This window comes from Rousettus aegyptiacus, unplaced genomic scaffold (genome assembly GCF_014176215.1).
Source record: "Rousettus aegyptiacus isolate mRouAeg1 unplaced genomic scaffold, mRouAeg1.p scaffold_m13_p_12, whole genome shotgun sequence".
Classification (NCBI taxonomy): Eukaryota; Metazoa; Chordata; class Mammalia; order Chiroptera; family Pteropodidae; genus Rousettus; species Rousettus aegyptiacus.
In genome coordinates, this window is record NW_023416287.1 from 28355320 (window position 1) to 28374494 (window position 19175).

The following is a 19175-nucleotide window of genomic DNA, read 5'->3' on the forward strand; positions in this document are numbered from 1 at the left end:
TGTCCTCCAGCTACCTTAATCCTTGTCTTAAATCCAACTAAACTATGAAAACAAACCAAAACAAGCACAAACTGTGAGCAAAGGTTACAGTCTTGACAATTGCAATTGACTCAATTGGAAATGAAATACTGAGTAGCTGAGGCATGGTGGTGGCCAACTGTTTGGGTCCAGATTATGATATATCGGTATTCTTTAATGAGTCAAATTAAAACTCATTCGCTTGGTTCGATTCTTGGCTTAGAGATAATCACAGCTGTGAGCTTAATGCTCCACCCCCTTGCCTTGTCACTCATCCTCTGTTTTGCATAGGCTTAAATCAAGTGATGCTTACAAAAAAGCTTGGGGCAATAATCAGGATGGAGTAGTGGCCAGCCAGCCTGCCCGTGTGGTGGACGAACGGGAGCAGATGGCCATCAGTGGTGGCTTCATCCGCAGGTGAGCCTCGTGTAGCCAGCACTGTAGCAGTTGTCTATTTTTGAATAACAAACAACACCAAACTGAGTAGTTCTTAAAACAACAACCTTTTTATTACTTATGAATCTGTATGCTGGTTTGGACAGTTCTGAGAGCCTCTCCTGGGCTCATCCATTATATGCAACTGGGTGTGGGATGATCCAAGATGTCCTCATTCATTTGTCTGAAGCTGTCAACACTTGCTGGGGGTGGCTGAGACTTTTGGCAGAGCTCCTCTGTTCTCCTCCATGTGACCTCTCCAGCAGGATAGCTCGGGTTTCTTACATGGTGGTGAAAGCATTCCAAGGGGCAGGCTCCAAAGCATAAGCATTTTGCTTGTGTCAGCCTTTGCTTGTGTCATGTTTGCCAAAGTTTCATCAGACAGCAAGTCACATGACCACAGCAGGGTCGATTTAGCAGCAAACAGGCATTTCATTCCATGAGTTTAAGTGAACAGAACTCATTAAAAGGATTGTTTACACAAGTCTGGGCAAGGTTAATAACAAACAATGGCAAAGCACTTTTGGACGAATAATAGCAGGAAGCATCCTGATTGGACAGGAGAGAACCCAATAATAGTTGGTCATTGGCTAAAGCCTACTGGAAGACAGAAGGTGAGAAAACCTGGATGTTACAGCTGTAGAGGTCAGCCTCTTGTGGACGAGAGTAAAGGTCAGAGAATGGATTTGAGATACAAATAAAGACTAATGAGCATCCCTGGATTCTTATTAATCATTTCTTTTGAGATCTGGAAGCAAAAGCCAACTTAAATAACTATTTAAAAAATGTCAAATTACAGATCTGCTAACTCAGAACTTAGCTTTCAGAAGACCAGAAAATAATAATGTTAACAAATATTCCTGTTATTGAGAAGAAAAAATAACTATTCATTTTTATATGCTGCAATACTAGGGGTCAACAGTGACTGGGGTAGCTATTCATACAGCTATCGATACCCAGGTCACTGTAGCTGATGTTGCCAACCAATAAGCCAGATTCAAGTGACAGGTCACCGTCACTTAGATATAAGGTCTAGATATCTACATAGAATCTCACAGATGGCAATTCTATTCATGTTTCTTTCTGCCCCCAGAGAAACTAGACTAGAGATTGCAATCCTGGTTGCACATGAAGATGACCTGGGGAGATTTTTTTAAATACCAGTGCCTGGACTTAATCCATACCAACTGAATCAGAATCTCTAGACATGGGACCCAGGCTCCTCAGGTGATTCTAATATGCAATCAGGGCTGAGAACTGTGGACCCAGAAGTATGCCTTAGCTGTTGATGATCATTTAAATAAGATTTTCTACATAAGAAAACTAGGAGGTTCCTTTGTAGTCTCTGCACTGGGCCACTATAAAAACCTTAGCAGATGAGTGTGCATTGGGAGTTGCCACAAGGGAAGAATTTTAACCTCTCTGAACATTTTTAGCCCATCACCATCTGTAGTAGGAAAATGTTAATTGGCCAGAACATTGTGGAATAAGAACCTATAGTTTGCGATAAAGAATTACTGCCTTCTTAACATTCAAGCAGAGCTATTGAAAAACTGGCAAGATGATAAGGTACTTTGAGAGCCACTCAAATTGGAGCAATAATCTTTTACCATAGTTTTTTCCCTCTGAAATCACCCATTCGCAATGCCACTATAAACCCCATAGCATTGAAATCTGAGCAAATAAAAAATCATCCTGAATAAGTAGCTCCCTTTAGCGTTATTGAGAGCAAGCAGGATTAAGGGATAGGCTGTAACTGTTATTACTCTTCCCATTGAGGCTGGTCCCAAACAGGAAAGAAGATGAGCAGAGAAATTCTCTGACTTAGCATAGTGAGCTTTTTCTTTCACACTGAATTTGACTCTTGAATATTTCATTTGACATTTCGGAAAGAAAAATACAGTTTCTAACTATTTCCATCTTTAGTTTCTGACCTGAAATCCTCCCAGCTAAAATAATTTTATCTTTAAAAGATAAAAATTGAGATAAACATTTGATGGAAGCAAATGATGTGCTGGTGGAAGAGAGAGAAGTAGATAAATTAATTTATTTAATATGTCTTCTTTAAAAACAGAAAATCAAAGTTTCAGGAAATGAGTTAAAAATATTTTCTAAAAAAATTAAATAAAATAAATAATAAAAATTATAATGTACAAAATCTAAATCATTGTCTACTTTGAATGGAGATTACAGATGATAAGATTAATACCTAGAGATCTATGGATTTTTCCTAAATTTGGGGTCCTTGCTATTTGAATTTTTTCTCAACTTCTGTCCACTAAAAGTTGCTCTTTGATACCAGGGTAACAAATGATGCCCGAGAAAATGAAATGGATGAAAACCTGGAGCAGGTGAGCGGCATCATTGGAAACCTCCGTCACATGGCCCTTGATATGGGCAATGAGATCGATACACAGAATCGCCAGATTGACAGGATCATGGAGAAGGTGAGCATGTGGCAATCAGCAAGTTTTCATTGCTTATCACTTCTTCTAAAATAACCACTGAGAAGTGTCAAGAGACTCTCAAACCATAACACTGGATTTCAGGCACATTGGTACATAGAAACTTTCCCTTCAATTTTCCAAGACAAAAATTCAGCAATAGACAAGTAAATAAGAGAATAGAATTTAATCTAGCAGACATTTCTCAAAGACACCTCATTTCAGGCATTGTGCTAGGCACCACAAGACACACAAAGATGAGAAAGATAGCATCCCCATTGCCAAAAAAGTCACAGCCTATGGGAGGCAGTTAACCTCCAGTTGAATTTACTACCACAGAAAATGTTATTCACCAAGACAACCACACATTAAATGCTAACTAGGTTAGATAAGGAAAGAAAGGTCAGGGGATGAGAAAATCTCAAAAAAAAAAAAAAAATGAATTTGAACTGAGTCTTAAAGGATGATTAGGAGGTTGTCAAGCAGATATGATGTAGGAATAGAATCAGGAAATGGGGAGAAGAATAGTTATTTTTAATTTAGCTAGAAGATGAATATAAGCTTTGATTTTATAAATGCCAAAGCTTTAATGTAGTTCAAAAAGTCCCAGATTCCATTTCTGATCCAACAATGCACATGTCCAGATCTCAAAGTAGGACACATAATCTGATGGAATTGAGTTCATACGAGGATACCAGATGTGGCTCTAAGACTGAATGCCACCAGAGCATAAGGAAGAGATGGGTTTGGGGGCTTGAGATTAGAAAGGAATAGAAAGAAACACTGAAAAACTTTTATAAAAAGATTTAAGACACCAAAACCTGATATTCTTTACTATATAAACCCAACAGTTTCTATGTCCTGCATTCCCCACCGTCCCTAGTCAGTAGAGTCCTGAGTATTGTTCATAGTCAATTCAGATGTCCAAATGCCAAAAGGGAGAAATAGACACATTATAGTTTAAATGGTAATTCTGTATCTATAATCAATTCTAGTTGACTAATCTTATATTGTATGAGTTTATTTTCTGGGAGATATTGAAGTTTTGAGCCTGAAATCCTGAATCTCTTTTTCACAATTCATTCTTCTTTGATGAACAAAGGATGCTATTGAGATCTTTTGAATCATAAGGCTAAATACACAGTTTCTTGGTACTCAAGCAGTCTCCACCGACATGAAAAGAGAATGAGTAGACATAAAGGGAATTGTTTGCCCTATTGTGTTCTATGCACTCCACATTAAAAATATCTGATTGCGTAATATTTTGCCCAATCGATATTAAGCTACACAAATGTCAGTGTTGGTTAACAAAATGCTTGTACTTTGCTTACTTTTAAAAGTCATGACATACTTACCATTGTTAAGAGCCTTTGATATACTAAAGCTTTTAAAGATGAGAAAATCAATAGATTTTAGAACAATATTGGCGTTTCAAAAAGCACTAGAGCAAACACGAACTGACATAACTCATCATGACCCAGAAAAACGAACTAAGAAATAATTGCTGAACTACCTTCCAACAGAAAAAAAAATGATTTGAAAAAACAAGAAGTAGTCATTTTTCTATCAATGAACCCAATTTATTCACAGATATATGGAGATAATGTATCTCTAATTTAGAGTTCCAGAAGGAGAAGTTTTACTACAAAAGAGGGATCAACCTTTATTGATAGAGTTGTACTTTAAAAAAGAAAATGTGTTTCTGGAAAGGCAAGTGGCATTTTAATCCTGCCACTTTGCATTTCTAGTTTTGCTCTTTAGGAAAGGTTTTTGATTCTAGGTCTGATATACTACAAAGACAAAGACGTATGCAATTAGATGGTTTAATCAAAAGTTAGGCAAGTGAATGGGGAAATAGCCATTATGGTTTGTGTCATTCCTTGAATGATGAATTGCTTAAGAAATTGGGGAGGGGTCTAGTTGATTTTGAATAACTAGTTTCCCACACACACACACACCATCATTACAGTTGGACATGATTTAGTTAAAGCTCATTTTAATCCAGCATTACCCTCAAATATTACATGTTATGTGAGCTTCACAATTATTAATAGATGTCTACCTTCTCATGTATATTCTCAATTCTGATAATAGGAAATGGTGTGCATAAGTCTCCCACATTCCTAAGATTAAATTAAAATCACATAGTAGGAGTAAAGAGAATTTTTTGGTGTTTCTCCAATATTTTTTTATGACCCCAACAATAACCTTCACCCAACTCCATCAATCATGATCCTTTCTCATCACTTGGATTACGAGTGAAGTTTTGGGAGTCTAAAACAATGCAGTTTTTAATATATCCCCATGGACTGCTAAGAAATTACTTCGCCAATTTGAAAACCTTGTTTTCCAGTTTGGATACACACATGCACATGCGAGCACGCACGCACACGCTCACACACAATCTCTAAGGTTAAACAGATATGATTCTTTCAGAAAACTACTAAAATGTGGCAAGTTCATATCACATGCTTTATGGAAACTGTTGCTACTGTTGCTAAGGGAATAGTTTATTGATATTCAAACTTCGATTTAAAGTCAGCGGCAGATGCCATACACACATTGAAATACTGAAGCTTTAGCATTTCTCAGCTTCTCCTGTCAATAAGGAAACATGACATTTGAAAACTACGATCTTGGGTCCAACAGGGTTGTCCTGCTCACCAGGTTCTTGACCTGGTTTCCTCATTGAAAGATAAGAGAACAGTTCACAGCTGGGATCAGAATTGGCTGCCATGTTTAATTCACCTCCACTTCTGGAAGTCTGAGCTGTGACCTAAAAACTACTGCCATGGTCTGAAGTTGAGGAGATTTCCAGAATGTTCAGAATGGTGGGCTAAATAGCTCCTTCTACCTCTCTTACTGACTCTCCAGTGGACATCCTAGCTTTCTCACAAGGGCAAATCATGTAGCATATCTTGGGTATGCTAGCGAGTTTAGGATCCTCTAACTAGAAATATGAAAACTACCATAGGATACATTCCATAAATAAAGTTCTAGAGCAGGGGTCCCCAACACCCAGACCGCAGAATGATACCAGCCTGTGGCCTGTTAAGAACCAGACCACACATCAGGTGGTGAGTGGCAGGCCAGCGAGCAAAGCTTCATCTGTATTTGCAGCCACTCCCCAGTGCTAACATCACCGCCTCAGCTCCACCTGAGATCATCAGGCATTAGGTTCTCATAGGAGCACCAGTCCCTGGTGCCAAAAAGGTTGGGGACTGCTGTCTATAACATATAAATAAGATGAACACAGGGTCATTCTCCAAATACCAGGCAGATATCTAAAAGGAGATTACCTTGGGACCTTTTTTCTGAACGATACTACTTCTGTTATATATATAATAAAGATGCAGCACCTGTTGTGTCAGGTATTTTATAAGCTAGAATTTTGATATGCATCGGAAAGAATTTAGGCGAAAGTCACAGATGCTCTCTGAACACAAGTCTGTTCCAGTTCTTCCCAAAACCCTTGAAAATTAAAGAGTAACTTCATGTTCTACTTCAAAATCTCCTCTTACACCACCATATGAAGGCTCACCAGTGCATTCTTAATACGAGAGGTCCTAGAATGTTTGCCTTCAGAAATGCCATCCATTTTTAAATGAATTATTTTTCTCACTTGAACTTTTCTCAGAGTTCTGTCTGGAAAAATAACAATTCAAATGGCAGGAAGATTTCATATTGGTCTGAGCCTGTAATTTTCCTTTGTACAAAAGTGTCATTATTTCTGTTAGGATTTATATCTGAAGAAGGAAGATTTAATTACCAAGTAAAGTTGAGGAGAAGGCCATTTCTAAATTAAGAAGCTAAGGTCAAAAATATGTATCTATAGATCAAAATAATCAAAGAAAATTAATGCTCTCTCTTACTTATTTTGAAAGTCAACTCTTGATAATCCAAACAGATGGTAGGAAACCATTGCCAGATAATTTAGGGTTATGGATAATCTTGAAATATTTCTATTTTAACTTGGAAAACTTTTATTTGAATATGGATAACTGTAGTATTCTGGGAATTCACAATTAAGCTGAACAAAGAAGACCCAACTTGATAGAGATTGCAGCCCACCAAGCACGGTAGTAAATGCAAAACCAGTAATCACTGAATAAATATTGGTTCATAGAAAAGCTGTCAAGTTTTCCTGGAATTTTTGTGTTTTCCTCTACTTGCTGACTCATATCTTTCTCAGTGTTAGAAATAGTTCATTTTCCGGGTTTTAAAGGTCTATCCTGGATTTCATACTGCACATGCAGCAAAAGATAACTCAGGCAATGAGGAGATCAATCAAGACATGAAATTGTGGTAAAATACATGTGTTAAAACAAGTCAGTTATCAAACTCATAGGAGTGAGTCTTGAGAAATGGGACTTAAAAATTATAAAACATCCTAAAAGCAAGCCAAGTTTACACCCAATAACCATAATTGTGAGATAAAATATATTGAACACTTAATTTTTGCAAAACGTTATTCTAAGCACATTGTGTATAAATGCATTTCATCCTCACAGAAAATCTAAGAAATATAATGATTAACATAGTGATTAGCAGTGTGAACTCCTATGCCAGGTTGCTTGCTTTCTGACCCTGATGTCTCCATTTCTTAGTACTATGACTTCAGACAAACTGCCCAAATCCTTTCTGCTTGTTTTTTTCACTTGAAAAAAGAGATCTGTTAACAGTATATGCCTCATAGTTGATGTTAATCTTGATGTTGCCAAAGTTGAATGAGTGGAACATAATAGACACTCATGCTCATTAGCAGTACTCTTTATTGTCCCCCACTTATGAATGAGAAAGCTGAGGCAAGATGTTGAGTAATTTACACTTAATGACACTACAAATAAGTTACCTGTGATTTGGGCACAACTATATAAATGGTGTTAATTCAACTCAGTACAACAGATATGAATGCCTACCAAGGAAGTCATTAGGTATCATTTCAGGAGAGAAAGATAAATGACATAGTTCTGCCTTCAAAAGGATGCTCTCTGCTGGGGAAAACAGTCATGAGAACTAAGATCAGGCTTCTATGTTCATGTTTAAGTACTGCCATAAACAATGGTTCTGGGAACACAAAAGACGAGATGGTCAATTCTGATTATGGAAGTTTCAAGATGCCTTCACCCCAGAGCAGGCCTCTGAACTGGACTCACAAGGATGAATGGAATGTTAATGGCTAAACCTGAATTCTGTTTCCTTTCCCTTTTTTCCAGGCTGATTCCAACAAAACCAGAATTGATGAGGCCAACCAACGCGCAACAAAGATGCTGGGGAGTGGTTAAATGTACCCATCTATGTTCTCTTCCAAATGCTGTCAGGCAAAACAGCACCTTCATGCTTTTCTCATGGTATTACCTAGTAGGTCTGCACACATACACACATCAGTTCATCCCCATTGTGAATGTTGTCTTGTGTCGTCCATCATCTTCCCCAAAACACCTATGTGTCTTTTGTTCTTTCCGTGTCTCCTTCTTTCCAAAGGTTGTATATAGTGGTTGTTTGGTGGCTCTGACTTCCTACATAGATGTCTTGAGTTTCATTTTTCCTTTTCTCTCCTCAGTGACGTTTGCTGAATGACAACAACTTAGGAATGCTCAATGTGCTGTTGATTCTTTCAATACGCAGTATTGTTCTTGTAAAACTGTGACATTCCACAGAGCTACTGCCACGGTTATTTTATTGGGTGTCAGGCTCTGAAATTCTCAAAATTTGCTGTCTTTTCATTCCTCATCTGCTATCATCTGTCTGTATGATTTCATGATTAGACAATGTGGAATTACATAACAGGCATTGCACTAAAAGTGATGTGATTTATGCATTTATGCATGAGAACTAAATAGATTTTTAGATTCCTACTTAAAAAAAAATCTTTCCATGACAGTAGCATACTGATGAGAAAACACAAACATACAACAACAGCAACAACAAAACAACAAAGCATGCTCAGTACTGAGACACTGTCAAGGTTAAGTTATACCAGCAAAACTGCAGTAGTGTCACTTTCTTTCTGTCAATAGACTTATTAATCATAATCCTCCTTTTTTAAAAACATTTAAAAAAAGATGGATTTGACATACTCACCATTTAATCATTTCCAGAAAAATAAATGTTCGGCATCAAATTGATGTAATATAGGTTTTGTTTGCTGCTTTTGAAGGCTATGTTTTGGAGAAAGCAATTGTGCTGTGAAACAGTGTGGAGATGTAAATTTTATAAGGCTGACTCTTATTAATCACCATTTCCCCTGTGGTTTGTTATCAGTACAATTCTCTGTTGCTTAATCTAGAGCTATGCACACCAAATTGCTGACATGTTAGTAGCTGATAAAGAAACCTTTAAAAAATAATATAAATGAATGAAATATAGATAAACTGTGAGATAAATATCATTAGAGCATGTAATATTAAATTCCTCCTGTCTCCTCTGTTGGTTTGTGAAGTGATTGACATTTTGTAGCTAGTTTGAAATTATTAAAAATTATAGACCCCAGATGTCTGCTTTAACTTCTTCGTATACCCCGTCTGATTTTGCATTCATAGAAGACAAGCCTGGCTCCTCAGTCCCTTTGCTCCTAAGAAGCCAGTTCTTTGTGCTGAGGACCCTGTATGGAAAAAAACAAAGGCATACTTTTTAGACACAATTCCAATGGCAGTGGAAACTTGGCATGATTTTTATAATCTGTTTCAGAAATAGTTGTATGTAGACTCAATGTTGGAAGTGAGAGAATATATAGTTTTCCAGAAGACATAGAAAAAAATGAAAAAAAAAATCTGTGGTATTTTAACTTGATTCAACATAGATTTAGGTATATCAGGTCAGTTTTCTCTTAATCTTCCTTCCTCTCCCCAATATACCCCCACCAAAATTGAGCCCTCTACAAACACCACCACTGCTGACTCAACATTTTTTTTAACATCTTTATTGACATATCATACGACTCATTCATTTAAAGTACATAATTCAATGGGTTTTAGTATATTCAGTGTTGTGCAATCTAATGTTAGAATTTTTTATCATCCCAAAAGAAATACCATACCTATTAGCAGTCACTCCCATTCCATTTACCCCAGAAGTAGGCAACCACTGATTTATATTCTGTCTGTATAGATTTGCCTATTCTGAACATTTCACATAAAGGAATTTTACAATACGTGGTCCTTTTTGACTGGCTTTTTTTATTTAGCATAATATTTCAAGGTTCATAATGTTGTAGCATATAACAAAGCTTCATTCCTTTTTATGGCCAAATAATATCTATTATATGGAAAGCGTATTTTGTTTATCCATTCATTTATTGATGGTCATTTGGATTTTCACTTTTTGGCTATTTTAAGTTATGGTGCTTTAACAAACATGTACAAATTTTTTGTGTGAACATATGTTTTCAATTCCCTTGACATTACTGCTTTTCCACCATCATTGCCTCTGCCACCAACACTCCTATCACCATCACTCCCACCATGACCTGTACCACCTCTACCTCCATCACCACTGCCTCAACTACAGCCACCTTCATCTTTCCACTGCCTCTGCCGCCTGTCCACTGTCTTAACTAGCACTTGTACCTCCGCCTTTGTCACTGCTACTTTCTCAATCACCACTAACACTTCCATTACCACTGCCACCACACTATTGCCTCACCTCTACTTCGTCCACCATCATTTATTTTTTTTAATTTTTATTTTTCAATTACAATCAACATTCAATATTATTTCCCTTCCACCATCTTCATCAACACCACCATTACCACTACCACCATTACCTCCCTTACCTCTCTACCACCTCCTCTGCCTCTCTCTCTCCTATCTCATAATAGCAATGGAGAATAATTTATCCTGAGTGGCTTGGTTGGCTGCCAGATAATTTTGCCAGCAGCTTTAAAATTTTGGTGAGAGCTGTTAAGAAGTAAAAACAAACTCATCATTCTCAGTAAATGCTTGCAGTTCTTGACTCTCTTCCCAAGTCTCAGAATAGGTTCTAGAGATAACTCAGATGCTCAGGAAAGTTATTCTAAGAACCAACTGTAACACATTTATTCCTTAAAATTAGGGTAGTAAAGAGGATGCTAGAAAACAGAGAAAGTGACTAAATATATTGAGTATGTCAAAGCTGCTAAGGGGTTACTGTATGGGTCATGTTAGAAAATTTTGTTCCAAACAGCATCTATACTCAGGTGAGTGAGTGTGTTTCCACAATGTCTGAGCAATTAAAACCCCCACACTGGATACACGAAAAGTAAGATACAGGCACTTTGCTTTAAGATCCATCACATAATTTATTTGGAAGCATATCTCCTTTAATGATTGAGTTTGTCCACCCTCAGCTCTAATGTAGTCAGCTCCTTTTGACTAAAGAGAACATATTCCCCAAGGATGAATCAATTCTGGGTAATGCGCCAACTCAGGAAGTACATTAGAAGTATAATGATTGGGCTAAGGCTGAACACTGTAAAGGATAAATTGTCTATCTCCTTCATATGTGACCCTTCTTCAAAAGACCAGAAAGTTAAAGGTGGTCCTGTGTTCTAGTAACAGAGTTCTTTCCTCTGTCTGCCTCTTCATTTCTAGTTTCAGGTAACCTTTCACATCATACTCCAGCAGCTTTGACCAACTTACCCCAATATTAGTGTCACTGATTTGTCAGGAAATCAATGATAACACTGGAAATTAAGAGAAAGGGAAGCAAATTTATACTTTGTGACCATCCAGTACATATCAGTTGCTATGTTAAGTGCATTATTTATGTTGACTCATTAAATCTTCTTTTAAACTCTGCAAAATCGGTACGGTTAGCCCTAATTTTACAGAAGAAATGAAGAGTCTGTTTGAACAAGATCTCTTAGATAATAAGTGATGTAAGCATGATTCAAACCAGATGTGTGTGACTCTAAAGCTATAGAGAAATCTGGAAGATAAATCCAGGACTGTACCTCTCTCAGTTCAATCAGCCAGAAAATTTCAGGAGACATTTGGTTTCACAAAAAAAAAAAAAAAAAAGAAAGAAAGAAAAAAGAAAAAAAGAAAAAAAAAGGAGGGAAGGAAAAAATAAACAAACAAAAAAAAGCAAAGAAAATGTACTGGACTCCTTAGCAGAAGGTCTTGGCAAACCTGCCTTTGATTCCTTCACTCATTCATTCATGAAATATTTATTGAGCTTCTATGTAGGGCCCTGTTCTGAGTACTGAGAGCACAGCAATGGGGGTGGGGGGAACTGGGGAAACCCCCTGCATTCATTGAAATTACACCATCAAGCTGGGGGATAATTAATAAACCAACATGTGAAATATGAAGTATATCAGACGGTGTCAGAAATGTAAAGAAATGAAGGGGGTAAAGAGCACAGGAAATGAGAGAGAGAGGGTGTTATTTTAAATTAGAGTGATCAGGGAAGACCTCACAGATAAGGAGAAGTTTAAGCAGAAGATTCTTAAAGGTTCGGAGTAAGTAACTAAAATGATATGTCCAGAGTGAACCCATTTGGGAAGCAAGGGCCAGGAGTGATTAAAAAAATGTTCAAACTACATATATATTTTCTTTTACTAATACTGGAGTACCTCCTCTGCAACTTAGTCAACACTGGTTTTAAGTATCTCCTACAATGTATAGAAGAAACTTGCAAAATCCTTGGCCCAAGCAAGGAGGCAAGTTCAGAGGATGAAACAAACAGTGTGCAAAGGATGAGTATCAAGTCAAATTTTCTTAGAAAAGTACAAAGTGTTGACTTCATAGTCCAAGATTTAGGCATTCTTGCTCTAATTTGTCTTTGTACAATCATCAACTTATAAATTTACCTTCGAGCAGATTAGTCATATACCTCAAGTTCTCCTTCAAGGTTTGGGAAACTCAAAACCATCTCCTAGAATTAAAAGACATTGGGAAACAAGGAAACTAAGAAAAAGCGAACCATTAACAAGTCATTTAACCCTGGTGCCCATGGATATTTCCAGGATGAGTTGCCAAAGCATCTAACTGCTCTAGAATCCCAGTCTCAGGCAGGGCGCCACAAGATGATGTTTGCAATCCTTAGCGTCTCCAGCTTCTTGTCATAGGAGGTTTAGTGCCTTGAGTTAATGATCCTCTTTCCACAAGCAACGTAGAAAAATTTGCCCCCTAATTCTATTGGATGCTGCTGTGCCCTATCCATATCATCTGAACATTTACCTATACCCACAAAAAGCTGTTTGTAGTGAAGAACCCTGTAGTACTCTGCTTTGGAGCAGGAAATGTCAAAAGTGCTGAAGTTAGAGCCCCTGGAAAAAGTCCTCAACCAAGGATGGATGGGGGAGGGTAAGTGGATACCTGGATTCCTTGGCCCCAGGTTGATATAGCTTTAGGTATATGTTTTACATTGTCTCCCCAGAGGTTCCTCAGCAGAATCGATCCAGTTCCTCATATGATAACTTGCCTGGTAATTATCACTTTTTTTTTTTTTTTGCTCTCTTTTCTTAACTATCTCTTTCTCACTTTGCTACTTATCTTTCCTGGAATCTCTTCTTGGATAAACTACTTGCCTCAAAATTTTTGTTTCAGGTACTGCTTCTGGGAAAGCCCCACCTTAGATAATACTTTCTCATGAGATACATACATGCCAGCTTCTGAGCATCTCCCCTAAAACACTGCCATAGAGAAATGTGCTGCCTTTCACCTACTTCCCAGCATTCTATGGACCCATCTTTCTTCAGTGAGATGAATCTTAATTCCTACTACCTACATTTAAAACCTGGCATTCCTTGGTGGCGAGCAAAGAGTAGCATGTAAAGCAATACCGCCTATTCCCTGAGCCATTGTCCTTTTTCCAGCTTCTGCCCCTCATGCACCACCATACTCTCCCCAAGCAAGGGTCGGAAGAACAAAAGTTTATAGTAAAAGGCAATATGCTGCCTCCTACAAAGTTATAAACTAAAAGGCAGCATTGAGGTGCTATGGAAAGAGAATTCAACCAGGAATCTTAAGACTTTTCTGAACCTTAGTCTATTTATGTCTAAGCAAAATGGATGCGATGATCCTTGCCTTACCTATTTCACAGGTTGGTTAAGAATATCAAATAGGATAATGTCTGTTAAGATGCCTTGTAAACTTTAAATGCCACCAACATTACAATTAAAGTGAAAGGAAGTACAATCAACATCATCAAAGATAGATACAGGTCTCCCTTGCCACTTCTAATTCAAGAATTCACTCATTGCATATATGTATGCAAGACGTACTCACTGACCTTCATCTTAAGTTTAAGTAAATTAATTCTCACATCAGTGGTGTTTCACACCTTCGTTAAATTTACCAATCAACTAACCAAGTATCTCCCTGTTCCAAATTGTAACAGATTTTGTGCTAAATTCTTCACCATTGAAATTTAATCACTCTCTGACCTTTACCCAAAGGTCATAAAAGTCAAAGGCATTAAAAATATATTTGCCATTGTTCACATCTAAAATAGAAATGATTCCTTAGATATTATTGTGGGAACCAAATGAGTTGTATACTTCATGGTTATATTCTAATATTACCTATTGTTATTACCACTTCCAATATTATTATTGATGACAATCAGGTAAACTGGACAAATGATCCAAGGAATATGGTGGAGGCTATGAACCTTCTATAACAGCTACAGCTACAAAACAAACCACCCCCGAAGTATCATGAATTAAAACAATAATTGTGTATTTATCTTGTAATTCTGAGCGAGTCTTCGTTGACATTTCTTCTGGTCTTAGCTGGGTTCCTCACATGATGATAGTCAGCTGCAGGTCAGCTGTGCAGCTTAGCCTGTGGGTGTTGGCCAGATGTCACCTCTTTTCTACGTGGTCTCTCATTCTTCAGTAGGCCAACCAGGATTTTTTCTCAAGGCAAAGTTAGAAAAATGCAAAACTTCTTCTAAGCGCATGGCTCCTATCACATTTTATTGGCCAAGGCAAGTGACAAGACAAGGTCAGATTCAAGAGACAAAAAATTATACTCCACCTCTTATTGGGAAAAGCCTCCAAGTCTTACTACAAAAAGCATAGATACAGAGAGAGGTGAATAATATGGCTATCTTTACGGTCACTCTATCACGACCTCAAAGAGGTCTATGGAATTCTCCTTCTCTCCTCTGCCTTTAGAGTCTTACAGAAACAAAAGGTTAGGACGAATCTTCTGCGTGTCTCAGAGTAGGTACCTGCTTCCATTCTTCCCCGTTAGTAGTATTCAAAAGAAAAACTAGGGCTCAGCGGGCAGCAGCCCAGGAGAGGATTTGAGAAGCATGAGCAGAGTGATTGTAGGACTGGGGACTGCTGACTGGATGTGGCAGCCTGTCGATGAGACTGACCTTAATCCCGAAATAATGAAACTAATCCCTCCTATTCAAAGCAATAAGATTTCAGCACCATCATTGACCCCCTAAACAGCAGAACTTGAAAAAAAAATTTCAAAACATTCAAAATAGAAGAGTGTTCTCAACTAGCATTTGATAAATAGCCTTTTTCTAGAACTTCTGTCATTTTTCCCTGTCATCTTTTATTTGTTGCTATTTTATAGGAATTTACACTAAAAATTCAAGAGGTGAGAGGGGGCTTTCTTTTATTTTCCTTTCCTTCTAATCTTTTCTGTACAAAAATATACTGTTCTCTTTGCTAAGAGGATAAAAAAGACTGATTACTCAGGGATAAAAAAGAAATTGTATGTGTCAGAGACAGCTTAAGTATACACGAGATGTATCCTGGGTGTCTGGGGGAGTGAGGGTGTGGGAGGTGACTGCCGTCTTCTGAGGCACCGTCTTACTTCTTTAAAGGAACTGTGACAACCTCCAGTTTAGGAAAGATGAGGCAAGTGCTAATGGTGTGTGTTTTTAAACTTTCAGAGACTGTGGAGATAGAAAGCCCTAGAGACCTAGATCCATACTCCTATGTTATGAAAGGCAAAACCCCGAACTAGTTAAATAAATTCTCTTTTATACCTTCCCACTAAAAATCTACTTTGTTTTCAATACCTATTGATTTGAATATGACAATGGCCCATTTGAATGTCTGTCTGTTGAACTTTCATTTTTATGCACCTTAAATACAAATAGCCTGCTCAGCTTGAGATATACCTACCAACTGTCTCAACATAATTTTATTCCAGAGCAATGATTTCAAGCTAAGAAGAACATTGGGAGTGCCTTGGAAGTACTTTCTGCACTCCCCAGGGGCTGAATTAGGATGTGTTACAGGCTGGCTCCTCAGAAAATAAAGCCCTAAATAGAGGCATAAGTCTAAGTAGTTTATCTGGGAGTGTGATTCCAGGGAGCAGGAATGAGGGAGCAAGAGTGAGAGTAAAATGGTAAAGGAGGGAGACAATACAAGAATGCATTATGGAGTTAGTCAATGCTAAAGGACCCGAGTGTTCGATTCCCATGGGGCAGCTGAGAAGCCTTACAAAATGCACATCAAGACCATCTTTGTGGAACAAGAAAGGAAGATTTACCCAGTCACTTCCATTTTCCTTCAGTCAAAGGTACCAATAAAGCAGAATGGTAACTCCCCTGTACTTCTGGGTTGTACGCATGAATGTCAAAGTGTTCTTGTCAAGGACATCCTGCATTAGTGGATCACAGAAGGGGAGGTGGGGCTGAGGTGGGCATTGCCAGCTTGCACTTGTCTGAGGCCGGTTGAAGTCTGCATGAAATTGAAATTGGTTGCCGCTGCTGTAGCTGGAATAAGAGACAAGGACAAGAGAATTGCAACGTACGTTTAAGAAGCATCTGACGTGTGCTGCATACGGTGGTGCAGGTTACATAGTGCTCAACCCTAGAAGATGGTACTTACAATATAACAGCTGCTTCATATTTCCCTACTCCATATATAGTGTCTCAACTAAGATTTTTGTTAGAAAGAGTTTTTACCGATAAAAAAGAAAATATAGGAACAACAGAAATTAAAATTCATAACAACCATTGTTTTAAAATGATTTGGAGGACCAATATAAAGGACAAACTGAGGAATAGATGAGAAAAAGAAAGTTCTAAATGTTGGTGGTGGATCAAAGGTTTTGGATGACAGCATAAAAGTAATAAGGAAGTTTTTGTTCTTGTTTTTGAGTTTTGAAGACCCAGAGGCAAAGAGCCAGAAAGTTTAGCATGAGGAGGGAGACAAGAAAAAGGGACACCAAAGATAGTAGAGTTGAGAGATCCTGACAAAATTATAACAGAAAAAGGGATGGATCTGAGAATAATAAAATTAAAAGGGAACAAGAAAATAACATAAAAGGAAATTTTTAAATAAAAAAAATACCAGAAGTTTTGGAAGACGAGCTGTTTATGGATGCATTCTCATTGCTACTTCTAAGCTATTTCTCTTTTATCTTCCTGAAGAAATTGCAATCCTTGGTTACCTTCTCGTCTTCATTCTCACATTCATCATCAAGGTATCTTGATTATAAGCTTCTACACCACAAAGCCACTCTTGTCCTGTCTAAACTCATCCAACATTGGCCCAAAGTCCAGAGAACGTATTCATTCTCTGACCAAAAATTTCACCTCCATTTTTTCATGTTCTTACATCTCCGCATACGCCCTTCAAATGTATCTAAACTTCTAGTTACTTCTCCTAAGTTTTGTCCCCGTAAGTCCAACTTCCCAATGTAACCAACAGCCCTGGTACACAATGCCCTCCACTCTCCTGTCAACATCTTCAATTTTCTGTCTTTCAACTTTGGACTAAAACCCCCAGACTCTGGATGAATGTGACTCTCCGCCTAAACCCCTTTCTCTGGGGTTCTTAGAAACACAAGGTAAAGATAAAGTCATGCAAATACCTGAGTGGTGCCAATAAACACCTTTGGTCCCACTGGTACGCTCATGCCCAGCAGGTGGCAATGTAAATTGGTACAACGACTTTAGAAAGTGATTTGGCAGTATCTAGGAAAGATAAATGTATTTGTGCACAATGATTCAGCAATTCCATTCCTAGGTATCTATCCACAGAAATGTGTACTTTTGTTCACCAAAAGACATGTACTAAAATGTTTGTAGCACTGGAATGTATCCAAATATCCATCAACAATAGAATGAAGAAATCTATTATGGTCATTTATATATGGAATTCTTACAGCAATGAGAATGTGCACGCTACACTACATGCTGAAGCGACATGCAGAAACCTTACTAATTCAGTGCAGAATGAAATAGGCCCAATACAAAGGAGGACATATTATTTGATTTCATATATATGAAGTTCAAAAGCAGGTAAATTAATCCACAGTGTTAGAAGTTAGAATAGTAGTTACCCTTGGCGTAAAGGGTTAATGAGTTAACTAGGACACAAAGGAAGTTTCTGGGGGCATTGGTAATGTCCTGTTCCTTGAGATGGGTGCTGGTTATGTGGGTGTATTCAGTTCGTGGAAATTCACTGAACTGTATAATATGATATGTGTGCATTTTTTGGATGTATTTTATAACTCAACAAAAAAGTTTTGAAGCAGTTATAAAAATAACAACAAAATACACTTCCCAACTTCATCTGGTTCTCCCTTCAGCTCTAGGATCCTTTCAAATACAAAGGAACCCCGCCTGCTCCATCCTTTCCCTTCCTTCTCTCTTGATGTGACTTTACCTTGTATTTTAAGGGAAAAGCAGGAGCATAGTTCATACTATCCCATCCCAATGTGAAAAATACCTCCTGGAATAAAGTTGCAGTCTACATTATCAGGCACAATTACTTGTGCAAAGCCAAGCAACCTCTCATGGGTTCCCTTGACATTTCAGAAGCCCTGGAAAGAAGAGAAAACTCAAACAACACACCAGAGACAAGATGCTGCCTGCATGAAGTGAATTTAAGCCTGCACAGAACTATCTACCCATCCATGGCTGAAGTTAAAGCTGAGGCCAAGAGACAATTGATGCTTCTTCTACAGAGGGGTAGTTAATAATCCTTCTTGTCTCTATTTTTCTTGTCTACTCTGTGAAATATCTCTCTCACCCTTCTTGACTTTGAGTCAACTCTTAACTCAGGTCACCATGAAACTCATCAGTTTCTGGATACAAAACTAACAAACCACTTTTCAATCCTTCATGCTCTGGTCTCTGTGGTATGTGATACTGTTAGCCTCCAACTTCAAAACTCCTCCCTTGTTTTATGTGAAACTGCTTTCCTTTGGGGCTTCTTTTACTCTCTAGCTTCTTTCTCAGTCTCTTTGTTTTTCTTGCTATACCTGTGTTTTAGTGTCAGTGTTTCTCTAAGGCACTAAATTTGGTTTGGTTCTCTCTCCATGTATACTCAACTTTTTCTGTAATAGATTCAGCTACTGCCTCCATATG

General features: G+C 37.9%; 1 protein-coding gene across 2 annotated transcripts in view; it reads left to right on the plus strand.

Annotated features, from left to right (window-relative positions):
• The window catches only part of SNAP25 (synaptosome associated protein 25), a 77642-nt gene extending 67594 nt beyond the window's left edge, over nucleotides 1-10048 (plus strand). For both annotated transcript variants that reach the window (XM_016138098.2, XM_016138099.2), the window contains exons 6-8: nucleotides 310-435; nucleotides 2756-2900; nucleotides 8114-10048. In XM_016138098.2, the coding sequence (XP_015993584.1) occupies nucleotides 310-435; nucleotides 2756-2900; nucleotides 8114-8182 (340 nt within the window). In that variant the 3' untranslated portion in view covers nucleotides 8183-10048. The remainder of the gene's footprint in view (nucleotides 1-309; nucleotides 436-2755; nucleotides 2901-8113) is intronic.
• Nucleotides 10049-19175: the final 9127 nt, after the last annotated feature.